At 43.2% G+C, this 24,047-nt stretch overlaps 1 protein-coding gene across 1 annotated transcript in view; it reads left to right on the forward strand.

Moving 5' to 3' along the window:
* LOC100864608 (protein trachealess) overlaps positions 1 to 24,047 on the forward strand; it is a 114,420-nt gene that overhangs the window by 13,751 nt on the left and 76,622 nt on the right. Inside the window, exon 2 of the mRNA XM_086907551.1 lies at positions 14,630 to 14,662. Coding sequence (XP_086763677.1) covers positions 14,630 to 14,662 — 33 coding nt within the window. The remainder of the gene's footprint in view (positions 1 to 14,629; positions 14,663 to 24,047) is intronic.

Raw genomic sequence — 24,047 nt, forward strand, 5'->3', positions numbered from 1 at the left:
GGGACAAAGGGAGCTCTTCTTTTAGGGTACCAATTCTACACATATATTGCACTTTATTGTAATTTTCATTATTGTCCGGGACCCGTGAAATTATCCATAGCATTGCCTCGTATACTTTTAATATTATTCCTTTTATTATTATTCTTGCCATGAAATCGAGGAGTAATAAAATAATGAAAATTAAATTGCAAATTAAATTTGGCAACGAAGCAAAATGATAACAAAAATAGTTTACCGTAAATTTTATCTCTACTATTTTTAACAACAACTTATTATCGTACAAATTATTCGACAAATCTCAAAATTATTCAACGATACGAACAATCTATCGTATCATCCGTTTCCTCCTATTTTCCAATAATTTACCATGTCTCCTACTCGCGGAATCGCGGATCAGATTTCCTCTTGAAAAAAAATGATAGCGGCTACGATATATCTGTCCCGCGGCGTGCAATCTTTAAAACATATGTTTTTCGTAATCGTTCGCGCGGTTCTATTATCGGAGCGGGGTATAAGGGGCGACGGAGGATCGAAGGGGGCGGCCGAATCCGGGGGAACATGCTCGGGGCGCGAATCTATACATATTTAATGAGAGCACGCAGTTGTAAAAAGCAGCTGGCGAATTGCTCCCCGCCAGAGTGACTTGGCCAGATACTTTTATTCAAATCTCATAGCCACCGCGCGAAGATGCTCCTCGCGGGAGCCGCGGAAGGCATATCAAAAGAAAAATGCTCTCGCCGCCTTTCCCGCATGCATAAACATAATCCCCGCATAATGTATATTTCAAAGTCTTCCGCTCGGCATCACTGCTCATTACTATTAGATTGATACTCACCACCCCTGCTTCTGGTTATCCTATGTTTCTCCTTTTTCGTTTCGTGTGATCCTTCGGAATGATATTTGACAAAGATCATGTTTGTTTCGAGGATGGATAAAATTTTTTCTTCTTGATATTTGACGATTTCAATTATTTTCTCCGAATAGAATAAAACCGGAATAAAATAGAACAAGATTACGAAATCGTAGAAAAATGATGATAAATATTTTAAATAAGATTAAAAAATAAAAAAGAAAATAACAGTGACGAATAACAATGATCGACACAGGTTATGAACGGATGCTTCGTTTATTCTTGATATTCATTTGTCAAAACGAACGCTAAATGAAATTACTATATATTTAAAGGTTAAGATTTATCGTTAATTTTTCTTTATAATTTTTGATTAGAATTTTAAAATTAAAATAGCATGCACCTATTTTGTTTTATAAATATTATTACGTATTATTTTTATATAACATAGCTTTGTCTTGAAATTTTTTTGATCAACGTATTCTACTTCCATGACACGTCATGCACATGTATATCATATTCAATACTTAATTATACAATGATATTAAAATATTCAATTAACAAATTAAAATAATTGGTTCAAAATTAATAATTATTTTTATTTTATAAATATTTGATAGGTTATAAGTAAAATTCAAATCAATTAATAATTATATGTATTTAGAAATTTACTATTTTGATTTCGAAGTCATTAGTGGAACAAGATGGCTGAGTCACGCCTGTCGGGAAACCCGCGCTTTTTGTGGATTAATATTCAGTTGTTAATTAGTGCAATTAATCTTTAAATAAATCTCTTAAATTTTTAATTATGTGAGTGTTATAATTTGTGTGAACGATATAAGTTTTGAAATTCTTGTTTTTTTCCTACATCGATGAATTTGTAGTCTACTTCTATTTCGACTATTGTGAACTACATTCGTCTTTTTTGGTAAGATTTTTCGTATTCTTTATATCATATAAAGTAACTCGTAATATGACAAAAATTATGAAAAAATTTTCAATTATTATTTTATTCATGCATGATTTTTTTCTTACGTAATTATCCAACGACTTCATTCGTTAATAATTATCGATTGATTCATTTATCAATAATATTTATAGAAGTTAAGAATTTTAAATAGCGTGTATTAAAAGGAATCAGTTAGTAATAATGTAATTAAGATGATAAATTTAGATAAATTTTAACGATTTATCAATAATTATAACAATCACGACCGTTCAATTAAGATAAATCGTTAATAATATAGTAGAGCAGAAATTAGATTAAAATTTTGTGAACGATAACATTCACAGAAAGAAAAAGGAAAAGGAAAAAAGTCGAAAATGAATAATCTAGAAATTTATTTGAAAAAACTTTTTTTCCGATTCGATCAAAAAATAAAAATCATGCAAATAGAATTAGACGAACAATTAGACGAACGAAAAATTTCAAATGTGATCGGATATATCGCGTGAGACGCTCGTGAATCATTGAACAAAACTTCGACATACATAAAAATGAATTACTCGCGCGAAACGAGATAATAATGAGACAAGCCCGGTTCGACATTATCTACAACGCACACGAATCTGAACAGCTCCCTAGAAGTTGTCGCAATATATCACGAGACGTACAAGTAAAAGGGAGAATTTCTTCGTTAAAATTCGATTTCAATCTGAAATATTTCCATTTTTCTTTCTCATTAATCGTTCCATTTTTATTTTCTACTTTCTTGAATTCTCCTTTTCGTACTTAACCTCTCAACAAAATTGTCACGAAACTTTGTAAACATAATTCTGTATTCAAAATTCTCATAAAATTTTCGTTCAAGAATTATTCATTCAAAATTATTCATAATTTTCAACATTCGAAACGTCATTTGCCAATTAAGCGTTCTGTACAACTTTTTACGATTGCAAATGTTACTAACCGGATCGATAATCATTCGATATTTATTCGATGCGCGTGAATCGAGATATTATGGTGCCCATGGCAAAACGTGAATGTAGGTAAGCGGCTCGTCTGCTTTCAAGCTACATCGGCCTGACACCGGTTAGGTCGAGTTGAATCGAGTTGATAAGGTTAACTGAGAGATACGGAGGCGTAGGGAGGTCAAGTGACTGTGTAGGCGGCACTGTTCGTCGTCGCCACATACCGGCGCGATTAACGTGTACGACCGTATACGTGCATACATGTAAACGCGCCTTTCGGCGGGAGCGCGAACCTCTGATTAAACTGAACTTTTGATTAATTAAACTATTCCGAGATCGCATTTAACACTTTGTTTTCGAGCCGTGTCACACCTATGTTAATTTTGGGAAATGAAACTTGACAGGATTTGAATGTTTAAGTATATAATTTCTCTCTTCTATTCCGATGCTAGGTTAGGTTATATACAATGTTTTTAACGAAAAGACAATAATTATGAAATAATTTAGAATTTAGATTAAAATATAACGTTTAGATTAAATTGGAATTTTGGTTATAATAACGCTGTAAGAAAAATATATTAGGTTAGAATAATAATACATAGAATATTTTATTATTGTAATTTATTTTATTATTGATATACCATTTTCAATATTCTAATTTAAATGGAAAAAATATGATTTGATAACAATAGATTTAATATGATTAACGAGGGTTAATATCATATAATAAGAGGTCAGGAATAGTTATGATCATTCGATGCATAATTAACCTACATCTTATTATTGGGTAATAATAAGTGTAATATCTTCGAATGAAGACAAGATCTCATTTTCAAAGAAACGAATTATTATATCGATTAAAAAGAAATTACTTAAATATTTTTGTATGAAAATAATATTTCTTAAAAATATGACATCTAACGATTTACCTGTCGCGTATATTTCCGAATGCGTTGGAACTTTTGGTGTGAACGCGACTTAACAATCTGAAATAAGCAGTTCCAATTGAAAGGATGACCGAATTGAGCAAGGGTTCTCAGCATATCCACACGACAATTCTCCGTTCAAAAATGACATTTCCTTATTTAAACGAACATTTCGCGTTTTTATTCGGTCGGATATCGAACGAATCGTTTTCGATATCGTATCGTACACGCGCGAATCGGAAATGCTCGCTTCGTTGCACGTCGAACATAATACGACGGAGTAGGTCAGCGTTATTCGTGTATGAAGCCATTAAGTAATCGGAATACCTATTGTACTTATGTTGATTAACGACAACGGTATAGTAAATATCGTGTTCAATGAATACTAATCGTTTCAAGAGTTCGTACAAACGTTTATAAATCGTTTGTACATCCATCGAGGTATAGTGCATCGTAAAATTTTTCGTGACAGAAACCATCGTTTTTGTCAAGTTACTGCCTTTTTTTTCTTCTTCTTCCTCCTCTTCTTCTTCCTCGTTTCCAAAGAAAACTATCGAACGAGGAGAATCAACTTGGATGATCCGATTTATCTCCCGGTAGTTCGATGTTTTTTTACAGACTAGACGTAGTAAGTCAATGAATCGTAACATGGAAGAACTTGTTTTCATTCCGATAATCGAGCCACGGCGATCAATCTTTTTTTTTTTCTCTCTCCTCCGATTCCATCTTTATTCGATTCGGTTTCTTGCCGGGATGCTTAATCCGATCCATCGAATATGAAATTTACCTTCTTCCTCGCGTTTCATAAATCACCTGCGGTAGTACTTCGCGAAGCACGTTGCAAAAATTGTCAATCGTCAATCATAGATATATATATACATAGAACTTTCTATCCCCTGTATCCATAGAACTACCACTGCACTGCACTATCATCGTCATAATTGAACCGCGCGATATAATACCATATCCTATGATACCGTATGAAGCAAAAAAAGACATGTGCCTTGTCACAGTGCCCTCCACTCCTCCGCGTCTATCGATTCAACAAATTTGCAACGGCATTAAGGGGAACCCCACGGATAAAGTGAGAAAAAAGGAAGAATTGCAGGCGGGCCGAAAACTGTGGCCTCGCGTTGCAAGAACGCGGCCAGCACAAGGAAAGTGGCGGTTTTTCTTGTCGCGAAGCGCCGTATTCGGCCGTTGTTCCGTGGCCGGGATAAAAAGCGGCGGTACGGTACTCGGGTACGGTACTCGGGTGATCCACGCACCGAAGGTGTACCGAAGCCCCGCCGGATCCAATGAATAATACACAGCCGCGGCACAATTAGCCTCGCCGTTTTCAATTTAATCGGCGAATTATCAACCCTTGGGGGGAACGGGCGACTTGGTTCGAGACAAGAAAGGACTACCACCACCACGGGTATTATGCGCGGCTTCCACCGTGGAAGCGGACCGTCAGCCTCGGCCCAGCGGGGTAGCGAGACGCGCGCAAAGAAGCGGCGCGGATAAGACGCGTTATTGCGCTCCCGTTTGTCAACCACTCGTCGCCGGGTATCGTAGTTTCGTATTATGGGAATTCGTTCGAAAGGAATATGCGTTAAAAATTATAATATAACGCGTGGAAAAACTAGTCGAGGTTAGGAATCGAAGGTATGGAATATTATATTAAATTAAAAAAAAGAAATATATATATATATATATATAGTTCGAGGATATATAATCCAGTCTTGTGACAATACCATCGATCGTATATAATCTCGAAAATATGGAAGCGCGTTTGAAAATACTATTTTAAAATTATTCTCAATATTATCGACGATATCACTATTATTAACAATTCACGGTCTTCTTTACAAGATCACGCTACTTTACGCGGCGTTTCGTGGTCCCAGCCCATTCTCATCGTGGTCCCTCGATATATTGAAAGCTATGTACGATCGAAAATAAGAAAGGAAAAAAAAAGAAGAAGAATGCGCAATTTCACGAACAAGATTGTAGAAAAGCCACGTTGGAATAGTTATTAATAACAACCGCGGCCTCGTATATCGTGGATAACGATTTCGAAATACGGTTGGTCCGCGCGCGCGCCATCGCTCACCGGTATGATAATCGCCCTTAATAACACACGCGGCACACCGGTTTAACATCCGAAACGGTGGATTACAGCGTTGAAAAAGGTATCACGGGCCCGTGTTTGCAACATTGAAAGCTTCTTTCGCGTACCACCAGCGGCGGCTTGCGCCCTCCACCATCACCACCACTATCATCTGAGTAGTAATAGGTGTATGTGTACACCGCGGCGGAACAAATGACGCTCTACCGCCACTTTGCATCCGGTCGAACCTCTTGGAAACGGCCCTCTACGCGCCTCGTCACATTAAAACGACGTTAAAACGTTTTGTCAGCGATCCTCTCGTTGGTGGCGAATCGACCACCGTTTCTTCTAAAACCGTGTAAACGTATTATCTTCTCTATTGAAATAATATAATTCGTTATATAATAATAATAAAATATCATTCGATAAAGAAATATATCACGTTGTTGATTCAATTAAGTTAGAAGCGTAAATTGGATTAAATATCGAATAATAAATATTATCTGTCTATTCTAATTTCCGGGGTTACCGACGATAACAAAGAGAACCGGCTCAGTCGAGCTCCGCGCTTCGAAGGATAAACACGTGCACGAACGATTTCGAAAGTGGAAATTCTCGGTTACAATTGTGTCTTTTCCACATCCACGATATATTTCTTTCCGATAAAAACAATTTTAAATCGTAATTGCTAAACGATAATTATTATTTATTTATAAATAATGGAGAAAGAATGGGTTAAACACCGTATATAACAGGGAGTACGGACGAATTAGCAATTTCGTCAGGCCTTCCAGAAGAGGTAGTATCACTCTCTCTCTTTCTCTCTCTCTCTCTCTCTCTCTCTGCCGATACAAACTAACCGGGCAAATGATGATCAGTCTTATGCATAATTTCCGGCGTGGAGAGTACCGAGAGATCGTACTTGAGATCCGATAAAAATTACATGATATAATGTGGGACGTTGGGCGATTCGTAGCCCAGGGCCAATCGGGCGTCGATTCGTATCGTGGCCGCTTTTTATCGGGGTACCTGGGATACGAAACACGATTACGGTGGCGGATCATGTCTTTAAAGCCGCGCCCGGTGCCGACGATGTTTTCTCCCCCGTGGACACGGAGAACGCCCACCCCTCTAACGTTCCCCATAAAAATCCTTAAACGAGATAAGAGGCTTGTTAATCGATGCACCGAAACGCCGCGGATGGAAAACTTTCGATTGAGATCGATTCGGCGTGTCCGAGATTCGGATCGACGGATTATTTCGCGGCTTTGTCACTTTTTTTTTCTCTTTCTTTTTTTTTTCGCTTCGAATTCAAGATCGAGATTACAGAGGATTCGACAGAGGATTCGGAGATGTTTGGAAATTTTTTGAATTCGTCAAGCAGAAAAATAGATGTGCTCGTTTGTCGAGAGTGGTAGTTGTCTATATATACTTTTGAAAGAACTTTAAATGAAGAGTTTTTGTATCGCAATACCTGATAAGTAAAAAAGAAAGAAGCTCATTGGATTTTTAAAGGAAGGGAAGTGGATACACTTTGGAAAAATTTCAGAACGATGATGGGGAGTATTTTTTTTTTTTGCGTAGTTTACGATATTTACGATACAAGCAAAGTTAGATAGACTGGTTTGTTGATAGCAACGATTAATTTGTTTTCAAAATTAGGTACTTTGTTCAAATTACAGCAATTTTCGTATTTTTTAAATGTTTTAGAAATAAAAATATATTTTAATTTTAATCAAGAATATGATAAGTTTTTCTTACCAAGTTATAGAAGTGCCCCATTCAACAGGAGCATACACAAAGTTGTTAGCACACTGATTATCGTTCGAGGGACTTTATATGATCCAGATGTAATAGGAATATTCTTTCTGCGTTTCAGTTACGCCATTGATTGAAAATTATTCCCGAGAAATGCGTTTAATGGCCAATAGCCGGATAGACCGGATCTCGCTTACTTTTTTCAAACTCGACGAATACGTTTTGGCCGATGCCGGAAAATGTCTAAAGCAATTTTATTTTACGTGTTCGTTAAGCAGTTACCTCTTAACCAAAGTTTCTTTCCAACCTGGGTGCAGCATTTCTCTGCAGTCTTGTTTCTTGTAGCCAGCGAGTCAGGATTAAAAAAGGAACAAAAGCTTAAATAGCGAAAGTTTATTTTCACGACACGTCCGATTATCGGTGTTAATTAAATCTTTGGAATTTCGCGAAGCAAGGGTTTGCTCCGCGAGAGGGGAGGAGAAAAGAAAGAAAGAAAGAAAGAACGTTCAAAAAAGGCGGAGCAAAAAGAGGAAGTAATTTCTCTTATCGAGAGGAGTCGCAGACGTGGCTCGTTTATTACCGTGAAAATAATGTTATCTGCGCTGGTAAGTTCCAGCTTCGAGCCGAAAGAAGTTAATTAGGCTTCGGCAATTATGCAAAGTGTCGCGACCACTGTCCACCGTTGATAACTTAACGACATCGATTGTACCCGTTACAAGATACTTTTTTAAACAATCACTCGTCTCCCTAATTCTTTCGCCGCTTCCAAATCTTTTTTCCCCTCTCAACTTCCATTTCATCAAATTCGTAAAACCTATTCCTCAAATCTATTCGTTAAACGTAACACTCTTACCTTCGAAATCGTACCTTTACCTTCACGAATGGCCTCCTCTCCAAATCTCCAATTTCTCGCATCTCCTCACGCGCGCACGATACGACGATGTACGTACCCGTCCCCCCGGCTCGAAAACGCATTAAGAGAGTGGAAGGCCGCCGGTATTGGGCCAGGATAGATAAGGGAGGCGAGCGAAGAGGAAAGGGTAGGAAATGGAAGCGAGAAAGATGGAGCGGGACGAGCGAGACTGTCCTATTACCGGGCAATACGGTAATGAATCTCGATCGGATGCAAATGAGGCAATTGGACGCGGAGAATATGGTGGATCGAGGTAATCCAGCTCGGGGAGAGCGGTTGGTGTGCGAGCAAAGGGCCCCGTCCGCAAGGGCCGGGTCCGCTGCTGGCCGGAGGGCACGTGCACGCACGCATACATTAACACGCGCGTGCTGGCCGGTGCGCGCGGAGGGAGCAGACGTTTTGGCGCCACGGCGTGAATCGAGAGCCAATAAATCCACGCTGCCTCATTACTAAGCTTGTCTCTTTAATTGAAATCTCGTGTTTTTCCAAACGCGCGACTCCTTTTTGCCCGATCCCCGCGAGAACGCTCGGCCTTTTTCTCTCTCTCTCTCTCTCTCTCCCTCTCTCGATCCCTTCAACCGAGGGATTTTTATTACGAAAGTTCGAAAGAGAGAGAGAGAGAGAGAGAGACAGCTCGATATCTTCTCCAACACCGTTCCTCTTCCCCAGTTTCTTCTCGCGCCTTTCTCTTGTTGCTCCTCTCGCGAGATGCAGAGAGGAGGAGAGGATTTATGCGTCTCGTTTCGAGCCGCGTGATCCGTTTTCATCGTCGTCGCCTCGCCCTAATCGCTTCGTCACGTCGTCGTCCCGGTTCTTCGCGTTTTTCAGAGAAAATGGCGAATGGAATGGATGTATATAAGGGAGAGGGGAGGGGGGAGGGGCTGGATGGTCGTAGATCGATGACGATCGAGAGAGTCGGTCGAGGCGTGGGAAGAATGCCGGTCGGATTGTCGTCCGGAGGAATTGTCGTTGGGCAAGGTAATGGTTTGTGTTTTGCGCATAGGATTCGGAGAAGTTGGTAGAGATAGAGTTGGAGTCGATAGAGTTTCCGATTGCTGTTAACGGGAATCTTCGGGGGGGGGGAATGGTGCGGGTATTTGTTAGCTCGATCGATGATGATGTATCTGCGGTTACGTCGAGTACAGAATCGTCTTGTGACGAGCGGATCGAAGAACTTTTTTTTTCTACTCGTCGTCGTGAACGTGCGTCGTAAATTTGTTGCGATTTTTCAAGAAAAAAAGTTTAAACAAAATTCCCCAAGTTTCACCTCGTTCTCGAACGATTTCTCGAGACGTTGGCGCGAGAGCCAAAATCGAGAACAAAAAAAGAAAAAGAAACCATTATTTTTTTCCAAAAAGGCGGTTCAAAGTAAAAAATCGTGTCCGATTATAGCGTGAAGCAAGCGAACGATCCCATCCATTTCTCCGTACGACTGGATTTCGATCGATCGACGTTTCGCAATGTGCACGCTCCGAGAATGTCATAACGCGTGTCAATCGGACGGTTTTCCACGGCAACGAAAGTTCTCGTTCTCGTTCGAGCGAGACCCGAGCCTTTTTATCGATGGCCAGCGAACCGACGAACGTAATCTTAACCGGGTTAACGACAAAGGATGGCAAAAAGGCTAATCGCCGAACTATGCCTGTTTTTCCGCGGTGAATTAGCGACGAAATCGATTACTATGTTGATATACAGGGAAATCGTGTGATACGAAACCGTGTTATTAAGGTATTTCCTTTGTGAAATTATTACATCGAGGGCAAGAAACGTGGTCGTAAGAACGTATATTCTTTGCCATTCTTCGATCTTGCGCGTCGATCGAGGTTAGAAGAAAACGATCAACGTTGAATGGAAATTGCGTTGCTTCGCATCGATCCACTCCTATTCGAATTTAATTGTTCTCGTCGTTCTCACTTTTTACCGATTTTTGAGAACAAATCATCGACGACGAGAATTTTCTTTATTATTCGATTAGATTAAAAATACTTGTATAGAGACGAAACTCTTGCAAGATACACCACCACTCCCTTTGTACCTCGTCCATTACTTGATCCAAAGAAGCTACTGTAAAACGAGCCGAGAAATGACGCAAGAAAACGGAGCGACACCGGCATCACGGTGGAACAAGGACGATAACGACAAAGGATGGCAAAAAAGCCTCGAGTGGACGGGGTAGAGCGATCCATATCAATTTATCCGATCGGAAAATGATCACGCACGCACACACAGAAAAAGAGAGAGAGAGAAACAAAAGCTCTCCTCCGTGCTGTCCTCCCGGTGTCCTCGGTCGCGCGAGCGGGTTCCTCGCGGCGCGCTCGTTAAAGATCACAGCTGAAATATCGCGTTCACCGCGACGCTGCTGCGTTCGGCTATATTTGAGGCCGACTCTCCTCCTCCTCCTCCTCCTCCTCCTCCTCCTCCTCCTCCTCCCCCGGTTACGTGTCCTCGTGGCTGTCGCCGTTGAAAAAAGTTTGAGCCCCCTCGCCGCAAGACAGCATCCTCTCGGTCAGTGATCCTGCGCTGGCGTCGCCGTCTCTGACCGTGGCCGTTTCGGTGTAGATATATATTCAGCATTGCCGCGCACGGTCCACGTTCCAGCTTGCTACGAAACGTGCACAGGTGGACGGAGAGACAAAGAGAGGGGGGAAGAGAGAGAGCAAGAGCAACGGTAAATGACAGAACGAAAGGAGGAGAAGAGAGAGAGAGAGAGAAGGACGGTGGGCAGAAGCATAGCTGGCGCATTATCACATACGTTAAGTTTTTCTACCTCTATTGGCCCAGAGCGAGGGCACGAAAAACGACTGATTAATCGAACCAACACGGCGAACATTCTTACGGCCGCATATACAGGCTGGAGAACCAGTAGCTCGACTCGCCTCTCTCTCTCTCTCTCTCTCTCTCTCTCCCTCTGGAGCACCACACCCTGCGCACCTACATTCGCACGGATGTCGGGAGAAGAGACACGAGGCGGCACATCGAAAAACTCTCTCTCTGTTCCAATACAGAGTCGGGCCCGGGGCCCCAGTTCCGCCGATGCCTCTTCGGACGAAAACCGGAATGCGTTTCTTATCCGGCTACTCGGCCACCGCAACGGGTATCTCTTTCTCTCTTTCTCTCCTCTCCTCCCCTCACTGAACTTACAATTAACGCGGTACAATACCATACGGATTGCGGGGTGAAAAAAGGTTTCGAGGAATCGGCCGATGTTAAGCGCGCTCCCTTCGATCTTCGGGGTGTAATTATGGGGGTCGAGTTGAGGGGAGGGTTAAAAAGTTGCGATTCATTGATTATTGCACGGGGATCGATATATCGAAGGAATGACGCTCTCGTAAAAATAACGTGTTCGTTCGGAATAACTTGAAATTTACTCGAAATCGATTAATCCTTGTCGAGCTATATATATATATATGATATTTGGTTTGATAATGTTTGATAAAAATTCCGGACAAATTGTCGTTCAAATTTTAAGGACGCGAGATGAAAGAGGATGGAAACGAGGAGGAAGGAGAAACTCACCCCTCGATTTTTCTCCTCGAACGAAAACGTCGCTTGTTACGCCGACACATCGCTCAGTTATTACGCGCCGCGTTTCCCTCGAGCTTTAGCCTGCCGCGCGAACTCTCACCCCGTAGAGAGGTGGGTGTTGTCGGACATTTCGCGCACCCGGTGTTAGGCAAAGTTAAACTTTACACCGTTCAGTCGCCGCCATGTGTGGATGCACAACCCCTCCACGTATTATGACCGTGCTCGTAGGCCACGTTTGCGGCCACGTTTCCCGTCTTCCGATCTGTTTCGTCTTATCGACACGTGGCGCGGACCAATCCTTTCCCCACTCCTGGTAATTTTCCAACTCAGAGTTTCCTCCTGTCTTTCTTTTAACCGATGCTTGGGGAGGGGTTAAGGAATATTGTGGGATTTCGACGAGTTTCGAGGTGGATATTGCATCGAATTTTGTTCCCAATTGTACGTGATCGTTCGACGATAGTTGAATTTTGGATGGAAATCGAGTTGGTAATTTAACAGGATGAAATTGAAATTTTTATGGATAAAATGTTAATCGAATCTATCTTGTTTCGTTAAGTCGTGATTCGAATATTATTGGAGATCAATGATTACGTCGAATGGGAGTAGGAATTAATTTGGAATGCGATAATAACGGAGTAGACTTTTTTTTTTTTTTTCTTTTTTAAAAAGGAGGGGAAGATAGTTTGGGATATTTTTGTCCACGGCGTAAACAATTTCGATAGAAGAGGAGGAGGAGAGAAGAGGGATCGCGCATTCTTCACGGGACTAAATGCTCGGTAATTTTCGGGCATTACCCCAACTGGTTAATTCGTGTTACGTGAAGCGGGAAAAACAAGGCAGAACCGGCTATTTCGTTCGAAAATCATTTGCATTTACTTCACGGCGATTACGGAGTTCGTGGCTAATAAAATTTGAGCAGCTCGAAGACTTCATCATCGATATCGCACGCAAATCTAAGCGTAACCTTCAATTTCCTGCACGCGATCCCGATCATCAGTGTGAATTTCTGGTAATACCGTTTAACGGGAATCTCCGGGCTCGAGCAACAAAATTTTACGGGAATGTGGGGGATTTTTTCTCGTCTAGACTCTCGTGAAAACACATTGTTGACGTCGTTAAGCGCCCGAATAAACGACGATGTCGTCCTCGAAAGGTGAGAATCACGAGTTGTTATCGTTCAAGTTTTTTTTAACGTCCTAATATTAAGGATGATCTCGAAGGTGACATCGGCCACCGATCGAAAAAAGAATCCCTCGTAAGCAATTTCTTCGTAAATATTCCTATCTAATAACGTACCATTTTTATTCATTCCCCCGTTGGATAACTATTTTCCAAATCGAACGAATCCTCCTCCAAGAAGAAAAAAAAAAAAAGAAAGGAAAGCTTAATTTTCTCGATCCTCCTCCCACGTCATAATTCCGTACGGTTAAGCATGCACGCCACGGTTGAAGAAGAGGGGCGGTCGCGCGCGAGCGATTTGGTGACATCAAAGTTTAATAAGCGCCATAAGCCGATCCGAACTGCGGCTAAAACTCGTCGAGCAATAAAACCGGCAATAAAGCGTTTCTCTCTCTCTCTCTCTCTCTCTCGTTCCTCTCGCGTTGCGGGAGAAAAGGAGGGAAAAAGAAGGTTGCGTGGGGATGGATCGGAAAGGAAGCTCGTGTGGTGGCTGCACGGTGGTTAACCGTGGAAAGGTTGGAAGGTTGAGGGACGACGCATTAGCGGCGGAAGGTGGCGTGCTCATAGAGACGTCCGGTCGCCCAATTACTCCCGCATTAAATCAATGTTCCTTAGGGCCTGGCCCATTCCGGTAATAAACCGAGTGGCGAACATATCTGCACGACTTACGGCTCATCCCTCGCCACCCCCGCGCCACGAGGCTGGGGTGAACATTGGGACGGGACGCGTTCGAGAAATGTGCCCTCTGTCGTAATATTTGGCTTTAAATCATGTCCCGTTGACAGGCCCCACTTTCTTCTTCGCACCTTCTGATTCATCCGCGCGACTCCATCCCTCTTTTCTCTCTCTCTCTCTCTCTTTTCGCCTTTCCTTCCACAGGGTTTTCGCCCCTCCTTATTGAAGTTCGACGATACGAGAGTTTCAGATGGCGTGGAAATTAAAAAATCGTTAGAATCGTATTTTCGAAAATCGCGATTAATGAGAGAATTGTTTTTAAACGTTCAACGTTTATTCGTGCGTTGTTAAAATAAACAAGGTGGATGGGAAGGAAAATTTTTTTTTACGATCGCTTGCAGCACGACAAATTTTTGTACGATACAGGAAGAAGGAATTGGAAGTGCGTCGAGGAATTGAAAATCCGTCGCGATCTCGTACTTTTTCGAGTGTCTCGAAAAAGTGGTCGAAGTCAAACGAAGCGAAGTCTATGGCCGCGTTCAACCGTGAGATTAGCCTCGCGCACAATTTACGACGGCGATCTTATTCACAGCTAGGCTTTCATATAAAAGCTTTTTCCTGTAAGCTGCGATACGTTCTTTCAAGCGTCGAGGCTGCCACGTATAGGGGACTTTGAGAGAGAAGATCGTGCACCGTGATAAATTAATACAATCGATATATATATACGTATATATGATATTTGTATTCCTCGTAAAATTTCGTTAGATGAAGATTAATTAAAATTTTCTCTGTTTCAGGTATCGAGATGACGCTCTCTGTTGGACAGACAGGTATGTTTTATAATTAATCCAACGAATTTCGATACGCTTGAATTAAACGAAAACGCGTTCCTAAAAGATCGCCAAACTCTGTCCTCTACGTTTCTTGTCTCACGATTCATTCTTTGACACTCGTTCTTTCGCTTCGAGTCTACAAACCGTCCCAAATACCCTTTGTAATCCTCTCACTTTAACTCGTTCAAATCATACTTAAAAAAAAAAAAAAAAATACCATTCTTCTCCATCGCATCGTGAAAAAACGCTACATCTATCGATCCATCCCGCGTACGTTAAACCTTGAACCGAAATTATCCGTGAAATTAGTGGAATCCCTGCTAAGACGTCAGCCTTCGGTAACACGATTTTAAACGATCCCTCGTCCTTTCGATTTATTCTCTCTCGCGAGGAGGAGGCTAGCGAGACAGTTCCACGGAAAGAGAAACTCTTAAAATAAAAAGTGGCAGAGAGAGAGAGAGAGAAAAGAGAAAAATCAAGAAACAAGGATCGAAAAAAAAAAGGAGAAGAAGAGATACAGAAAAGGTAACGAAAACGGGGAACAGCTAGGGGATATAAAGGAGAGCAGGGGCGAGGTGAATAATACAGAGAGATTGACGTCGCGACGCAATTCCATTGTTCAAAGTGAGCAGAGAGAGAGAGAGAGAGAGAGACAAGCGGTGGAAGCAATGAGCAAGACAACGAGGTTTGCCACGAGGTTCTTGCCCACCGGTATAAATCAACTCGCGAGTGACCAAACCGCTCCGCCATACGATCCGCCGTATACACCGGCTACATCAAATTAGCGACACTTCTTTCGATCGACATGTCGATGCCGGCTTTTTGCCCGTTCGAGGAATACTTTCTCTCCGCTCTGACTATTCGCGCGCCGCTTCGAATCCACTTTTTTCTCTCTTTTTTTCCCCTCCACGTTGGTTTGGTCCACGTTGGCGCGCCGTTCTGCTCATTTGCGTGAGGCGCGGTTTCGAGTCTCGAAATCGAGGAAATCGGGATTATTTAATCCTTGACGACGGAAAAAAGGTGAAAGAAAGAAAGAAAGAAACGAGAGATTTTTCTCTTTTTACTTTCGTTTCTTTCTCTCGTTTCGAGGAAAGAACGTTTCGGTGTCTGGCAAATTCCTCGAAATTCCTCGAAGAGGAAAGAAACTGGAAGGATCGAAAGTATCATCGAGCAGGGAATATTTTAACGGAAAACAAGAAGAAGGGTCGAGAGCAAAGTAATTTGCAACGGTGTGTAGACGACGGACAAACCGTTGGAGGGAAAGCCATTGTAAATGAATTCGATGGACGATGGGAAGTAATTAATGACGACACCGATGTAATTAGCCGAAACTGATCCAAAGCTAATTGCGAACAGGCGAACCGCGGTAATTAATAACTCTGGCGCGACGTTATCGGACTACTGCCGTCCTTCTACTACCTTTTCATCTTTTTGCCTCGTTGCGCGACGCCTGGGGACAACGTGCAACGAATATCTCGTAATCGGTCTACCAAGTCTCGCCTTCGAGAAGAATTGACGCGTTGGTCAACCACCGATGGTCCGACTTTCTACTCGTTCCATTTCTCGTTCGAAATTTTTCTCGCATTTTCGTGCACGATGCAAATCGAAAAATAGAAAGAAAGAAAGAAAGAGAAAGAAAAAAAGGATCGAAATCGATAGTTGGTTAGATCGGGTAGAGTGTGTTTCAGTGCAAGTTACGCGGAATCGAACCGTATCCAAGATCGATAAATCGAATCTCGACGAAAATGGTTGGTTCACGAGGGAAGAACGATGGATAGAAGAGGATAGAAGAGCTGCGATCGGGCCTCGATATCGTTGAAATATCGTTGGAATAATTTATACGCGTCGTTAATGAGCTGTTCATCTGAAAGAGATGGTTAGAGACAGGCAATTTATAAGTTGTCTGGAAACAAAACTATCAGGATGGGAATTCGTAAAGCGGGCAATCTGCGGGGCCGGGGCCCCCGTTCCTTCGGCCCAGGTTAATAATTATTGAACTATCGATTAAATGCACCGGCGCAGCTGATTGATCAGCGTTTATATCGCGAATACATCGGCCACGTCCGCTCCCTACAATTTTAAACCGGGTGCCCATCTTTCAAGTGAATCGCGATCCTCTAACTCGTGAACGCTCGCGAGCGCTCGCGAGCGCGCCTACACCTCTTTCCACTCGGCCTAATGGCGTTGTCCGCTCAGAAATTATCGGTAATGAATGAAAAACGTGTCCGGATTACAGCCTGTTTACCCGTTTCCTCTTCCAACCATTATTCTCTTCCCCTCTTCGTCATTTTAATTAATGTTCTCTCCTCCCCTCCATCCTCTTTCCGATCCCAAATTTTTCGCGGTCTGGATAAACGATAAAACTCGCCTCTCACTTTTTTTACACGGATTTTCTTCTCGCCCACGACCTCACGATGAGTTAAATTAAATTTGAATCAATCGAGCGTTTAGTTGGAGCTACTTCGGTTCTCTTTATTTAACGGCTCTGACGCTGAATTGAAACTCGGTTGATCGATCGTATCGTAATATCGGATCATTGCTCGTAATAACGTACACGTCGTATCGTTTGCCGGAAGCCAAATCGGATCGGCTCGAGCCAGGAATATATATATACAACCAGGATATATAACCTGGTCTCTCTTAAACAACAACCGCTGTTTTTTTCTTTCCTTTCCTCTCCTCTCCCCTCCTTTTCTCCTCTTTTTTCGCAACCGTTCAATTTAACTGGATGTCGTTACTACTCCCGGCATTGTTGTCCGCCCGTTTCGTTCATCGATTCATCCTTACTTCCCGGCTGAACGTTGGCCCCTACGCGCGTCTGTCCGTCCTCTGCACCCTTCCTTTCCTTCTCTCTATCCCCCATCGATCTCTGTTGCTCGGTCGGTATCGCCGGATGCCTCGATCCTTGTCCAGCCTTACCTGCCGATCCGATCCGATCCGATCCTATATTTATTGTATCGGGGAGAGCCGAGCCGCCGCATTCCTCGCGCATGCGCCGCCCGTAATGAGCGGTCTCCAGTCCTGTCTGTCTTTCCATCCGTCCATGCGTCTGTCCGCCCGACCGGTCGTAGCCCCCCTTCGATCACCCCTACCACCGCCTCCACCTCCACTTTCGCCTCCTCCGCCTCCACCTTCCTCCCTTCGCCCTTCTCCCTCCAACGCTCTCCCGCCGTATATCCACCTCCCTCTTTCGCTTCTTCTTTTTCTTCTCCTCCTTCTTTCTCCTCCTCCTCCTCCTCGTTCCTTTTCTCTCGAGCGTTGTCGGTGCTGCTCGATACTCCGGTAGCTTCTGGATCCTCCTCGAGCATCGAGGATCGACGATACTACTCCGCAGCTTTGCGGAAAGCGCGTTCGTTGGCCTGCACCCGTTCGCCAAGGGGGTCAAGCTCCAGAAGCTGAATATTCGACAGGGTTTTGGGCAGGGGTTGATCGATTAGATCTAATTTTTGGGGGAAGGGAAGGAAGGATAATTTGTTTTCGAGATTCGTTTCGATGATTTTTGAAGAAGAAAAAAAATAAATAAATAATAAAGGAGAAGATAGGATACGCAGAAAGAGATCAGTGCAGGTTTACGATTTGTTGTATAATTGGAAGAGGAAGTATAGGGTAGAATTTAATGGAGGATAGAAATGCAAAAGGTTGGCTAATAGTAGAATCATGCGGTGTAATAAGGTGGTACTCTTTGATAGTCTTGAATTACTGATTAATTTCAAAAGTACTATAATTGATATCGGGTTGAGTCTTCTCCAGTAATGATCCTGAACGTCCAGTCGCGATAACGATCGGAGAACTTGAATCGAGAATTTCATTTTCTTGATACTTGATATCGGCGATGGGATTTCTCGTAAAGGAGATGCGACTCGTTTTCATAAATCGGAAAAAAGATGGCTGTGTTAAAAAAAGTTAAAAATTCGCACAAAAATTTTTACCTCGATTTTACCTACGAGTTTCTTCAAACGTACGCGAGCCGAACTCTCGAACGAATTTTTTCTAAAATTGTTTTCAAAAGTTTTCAAAAATTTCCTCGAGAGAACGACATATAATATACGCGTGGATCGAGATCGACGTTACGCCGGTCTCGTCACGAGAAAGAGAGAAAGGAGAAAACGTAAGAAGATTCCGTGTACGAGGTCGGTTAACGCGGCCAGGCCAATAGGAAAGATTCGCTTCCGTGGTTTGCTTATCGATTCAAATCGCGTGCAGCGTGTATGAATGAAGGAATGAGTGGGCGAGTCGAGCCACCGGTTGAATGGAAGCCCCACGGGTGACCACAAGGCACACGCGCGCGTACAAACTTCTCTTTCTTTCTTTCTTTCTTTCCGTTCTTTTGCGCGGCCCTCCCTCGCTCTCTCTCTCTCTCGCTCCCTACGTTTCGCCAACGCGTCCTCCTTCTCCCACCAACGCACGCTCCTCTCTCCGTACACTTGACCCTTGCGGCGAGAAACCGATGAAATCGTTCCACGCCATCCACCTTCCAAGCTTTCACGGCTTGCCGCGGTGTCTGCCTCGATTCTTGTCTCTCCGTTTCGATCGATACTGAATAAATGATACGTTATACGATATTTAATGAATGGCGAGGAGAGGAAAAGTAGGGGTAAAATGGGCTATCTACTTAACGTTTTTTTTTTTTTTTTTTTTTTTTTCTCTATTGGAATGTTAATTATCAGCGCGCAAACGGTTAGAAGAGAAACGCAACGAATATGATAAATCACGTTTACGTGAATCACGTTCGTGAATAATAAGTTTATTTCGAACTTTCGATCGATAAAGAAAGAAAAAGAAAATTTTCGAATCGCGTTTAAACGAAACGCGAGATCAACTTCGATTATAAAGATGTCGAAGCAGCTTTCGTCTCGTTAACACGATCCAGTATATTCCTTCTACGATCAAACGACGCAACCAAAAAAAAAAAAAAAAAAAGAACGGACAAATTGCTGTTCGTCTATTCGAGTCGATTCGAGCCAAAAACTCTTAAATCGCGTTCGTTTCAACGAACGAAGTAGTGCCACGATCGATCGTTTCCATTCGCGCGAAGAACGAACTCGATTTCTTCTAACCCCCCGCAAAACACGTGTATACCGTTTCCTAATCAAACTGATCTCGAGGACGGATTCCGATCCCGATCTAGTCTATGCACGTAAACGCACGTTGTCTCGAAAAAAAAAAAATGTTTAACGGTCGCATCGTATATAAGCAATCGCGTGGAGATTGGCCGGCGAAACGTAACAAGGATCGTCCGTTGTATACACGCCGTTTCCGTTTCTTCTGACAGTTAGAGACAGGGGCGAGAGTTTTACATCCGCAGCACCGGGGATTCATTAATTCAGACCTCGTCGTCCACCTCGATCGTCTTTTATCGGGTGGCTATCCGAGGTTAACGATTCCACGTAAGAAGGCCCCCTCCCCGATCCTCCACCTAATAGCTTGTATCGGCATTCCTGCGATTCAAAAAATGTGCCAAACCCGCTTCCCTTACCCTTTTGCATTCCTCCTTTTTTCGCCCCGTCATCGATATATATTTCCTACGTGGCGATTTTCTTTTCGGACTACGCGGCTTTCACGGTATTCGCTAATTAATATAATCGCGCGCCAATCGTTGCTCCTCTTCTTGCGCGCCATCGTCGCCTTTAATGGGAAATGTGTGGCGCGCCGATCGCGGCGATCGTTTTCATCCGCCGCCGCATCGTCTATCGGTTAACGATTTCGTTTGGAAATTCGAGCTGATCTATCACGTATCATCACGGATCTAATAACAATACGTATATATATATATATATATATATAGACACGATACAAAGATGGATGAATTTTTAAAAAATTTCTCGAAATCGGGGAGGGGGGAAGGGGGGGAACGCGCGCGAATGAAACAGGGTTACCTATGTAAGGGAATATGGAGGGGGGCACGGGCGTGGGGGACACTCGTATCGCGGTTGAAGCCAATTTCGAGAGCGCTTTGTGCGGCGCGCTGCTAAAAATGCGTGGCGAATCGACAGCCGAGGATCGGAGGAGGCTGACGGGGCAGCTTCAAGATCCATCCCGTCCCGTACGATGGTTGAAACGGTGGATCGGATCCGGTCAAAGCATTCCATTGTAGTGGCCGTGCTCTTCTAGAAACGATTCCACCGATCCGCTCCGATTCGTCCTGTTTTTCGCCCGCTCCACCGCTCCACCCCAACATCCCCCTATCATTTTGCCTTCCTCTCGTCACCGTAATGCGACAGCATTAAACGGCCACCTCGCCTTCTCTCCACCGCCACCATGCGTATTCATGGCGAATAACCACGCGCGGTACGCGTGTATTAATTGACAAATAACTTTTTGCCCGATCCTCAGAAACAGGGGGGGGGAGGGGGGAGGGGGAGTACACGTACACGTATACGGCCCGCATTGTCCGCGATTACGTACCCGGGCTTTTCTCTCTCCCCTCCCCCTCCTCCCCTCTCTCTTACGCCTCTCTCTCCCCCCCTCCCCGTTTCTTCCCCGTTTTTTCGCTTTTTTTCCTCCTCCCCGCCGCACGGAGCGGCAATGAAATGCTGTTTTCCGAAAATGGCGCTGGAATGAGGACAGGTCTCCGGTAGCGGCGCGCACGCCGTCCTATCATTTAATTTGGTATCGGATACTTACTTCTGCCCTTAGGCTGAAACCCCCGGCCTTTTCTTTGCTTCCACACGCACGATCCCGCGGATCGATGCGATCCTGCTGCCCTCCACGCTTTTTGCCGCGCCGACCACCGACCGTCCAAACTCCATTTCCACTCGTCCGATCGGGGGTTGGAGAGAACGTTTTTCCATCTTTTTTTTCTTTTTCTTTTCTCTCTTTTTTTTTTCCATCTTTTCGCAAAAAGGTAGGCGAGATAACTACGATCGTGGCTCGTCGGTGTTTTCGAGGAAACGATAGATTTTCCTCGCGATCGGAAGTATCGTTGATCGCGTTTGTTCGATCATACTTGCGCTCGTTGCGTCTGCGTTCGCAATACGTCGTGGCCGCAAAAACAATTGCCACGTGCGTGTAATCGTAGTTCATCTATTATCGCGTCACGTTTAAATCGTATATTTCTTTTATTATTTATTCAACGGCTCGATAATATCGAGCTGTCGATAGCGACACGGATGACGCTCGATGTATATATATTTCATAAATCATTTCTCTATGAAAATTTATGACCGAGACAAGACTATAACAGTTTATTCGAGGATGATCCACATTTGTAACGAGAGAGCGTTGAAACTGGATTTTCACCTTCCATATACGCGAAGAAGGCCGAAGTATGAATCGTTTAATTCAATTTGCCGCTAAATTTGTCCCTTCCGATTCAATCTTCATTTTTCCTCGAACGTTCGACAAACGTTTCCTTTTCTTCTTGCCTGTCGATCGGGGAAAGATTATTAGCGGCCGTATAAATAAAATATAAAATTGCCGTTCGTTAAAATTCTATCCGTGGATCGGTGGCCGGATCAGGGCCAGAAAAGGATGCAAAACCGGGCAGAAGAAGCTGCTCATTAGCACTTATGCGGCATGTACATCGTCGGTGGCAATGAGCATCATCGTGTCGTAACAGTACGGCATAGGAAACGTCTTCGTAAAAGGAACGCCGATCGGCCAGCCTCCCGAGTGTACTCCTCTCTCCGGTAGACGTCCACCAGCCGGACTAGTTACCGGTTAAGGCGTTATAAAATCTAGCGTAACCAGGCTACGCTTCACTTTTTCTTTCGTAGGAAAAGTATCGCCGGTTTGCTAATGAGACCGCCGATCCGCCATCGTTCATTATTAAACCGGTGAAAGTTTTCCATATTGCGCCGCGCGTCATCGATCGGTATCGAACGATACGTAATCGACAACGATCGAAAGTGTATTCCGCGCGGTGATAAAAAAGAAGAAAAAGAACAACTTCCTTGGTCGCGATATTTCGGACAGAAATTTTACAAATTACAATTCCTTTTGGATCGATTCGATAGAGATGGGAGGAGAGATTTCTTTTTTTTTTTTTATTTATCTTGATCGATCGTTAGTTACGGATTTTTATCGTTTTTGTTATTGCGAGGGCGAAGATAAGAATATACATCGGCGTTGATATCGGCGTTTCGAATAAATTCGACAGCGTTGGATACCGCTGTAAGAGTATAATCCCATTGGGTTTTAATAGGCGATTCTTCCCTTCGGAGGAAAAAGTTTCGGATTCGAAAGAGGGGGCGATGTTGCGGCATAGACGCGGCAGATACGCAATCCACCATCCGAGATAGGCCGTTTTATTGGGATCGTAGCCCTTCTGATCTCAGGCAAATGAAGATGGAGCACCGACTTCTTGCTCCTGTCGTGATCAAAAAAACATGATCGCGTAACTTTCTACGCCGGAACATGTGGCAATTGCGGTTCGGACTCTTATTTCTCTCTCCCCTTCCCCTCCTCTCGCGTCTCTTCAAATATCTACGATTCCGCGTTTCAAATTTATATTTACAAATTTATTTCAATTTTAATAAATCATGCGGTGTACCATACTATGGCGGAAATAGAAATACCGCTTTTCTTCGAGTAGACCCTTGAAGTATAGAAGTGCCAGAAAGGGAGAGAGAGAAAGCATCCTTAGAGACACGTTAGGGTGTGACCAACTAAGGGTCGTTTTAACCCTCCAACCATAGATTAGCTCTTTGCTTGCTACGTTACTTTGAAAGAAAAATTTAATCCAAAATAAGTTACAAAGTATTTCCAATTCGATTCAACAAAATGTATTAATTTATTTTAATAATTTTATCGTTATCTTTTTTCTCTACGTAGATTAAAACGCGCACGTTTTCGATTCCTCGATTCGAAAATAATTCTAAACTAATTTGTAAACGTGGTGGAAAACGAAACGATGAACAATATTTACGACAAATAGCGTTAAATAATAATCTTCGCGTTACATTGTATTTAAAAATTATTATTCAACCTATATTCGTCTACGTACACGCTCGTCGACATTGGCCGACGTAAACACGAGTCGACAAACGCGCAATAAATACACGCGACCGATCCTCGACTTTAGTATATACGCAGCAGGCGAGAACGTCGTATCGTCGAATAAATTAAATTGAATTAAATTTTCTGTTCGAATTTATAAAAATTTCGCAACCACGAGCGATAAAGTGTTAAATATCCGAAGTTTGCTCCGATATTTTTCTTCTTCTTCTTCTTCTTCTTCTTCTTCTTCTCTCCCTCTCGTAATCGAGACGAATCTTGGAAAGAGAATCTACGTGGTACGCAATTAACGATGGGACAACGGCCGCTCTCGAGGCATGGATACCCCGTCGGGGGTTAAACAGCCCCTCTGCTCGAGGGGTAGGCGCGCGTGGCGCGCGAAAGTCGCGCGCAGCGTCTGGTGGGGGATGATGTTTGACGGGGGTGG

The sequence above is a fragment of the Apis florea genome, unplaced genomic scaffold (assembly GCF_048593485.1).
Source record: "Apis florea isolate Af1SG1 unplaced genomic scaffold, ASM4859348v1 contig_2897_pilon, whole genome shotgun sequence".
Classification (NCBI taxonomy): domain Eukaryota; kingdom Metazoa; phylum Arthropoda; class Insecta; order Hymenoptera; family Apidae; genus Apis; species Apis florea.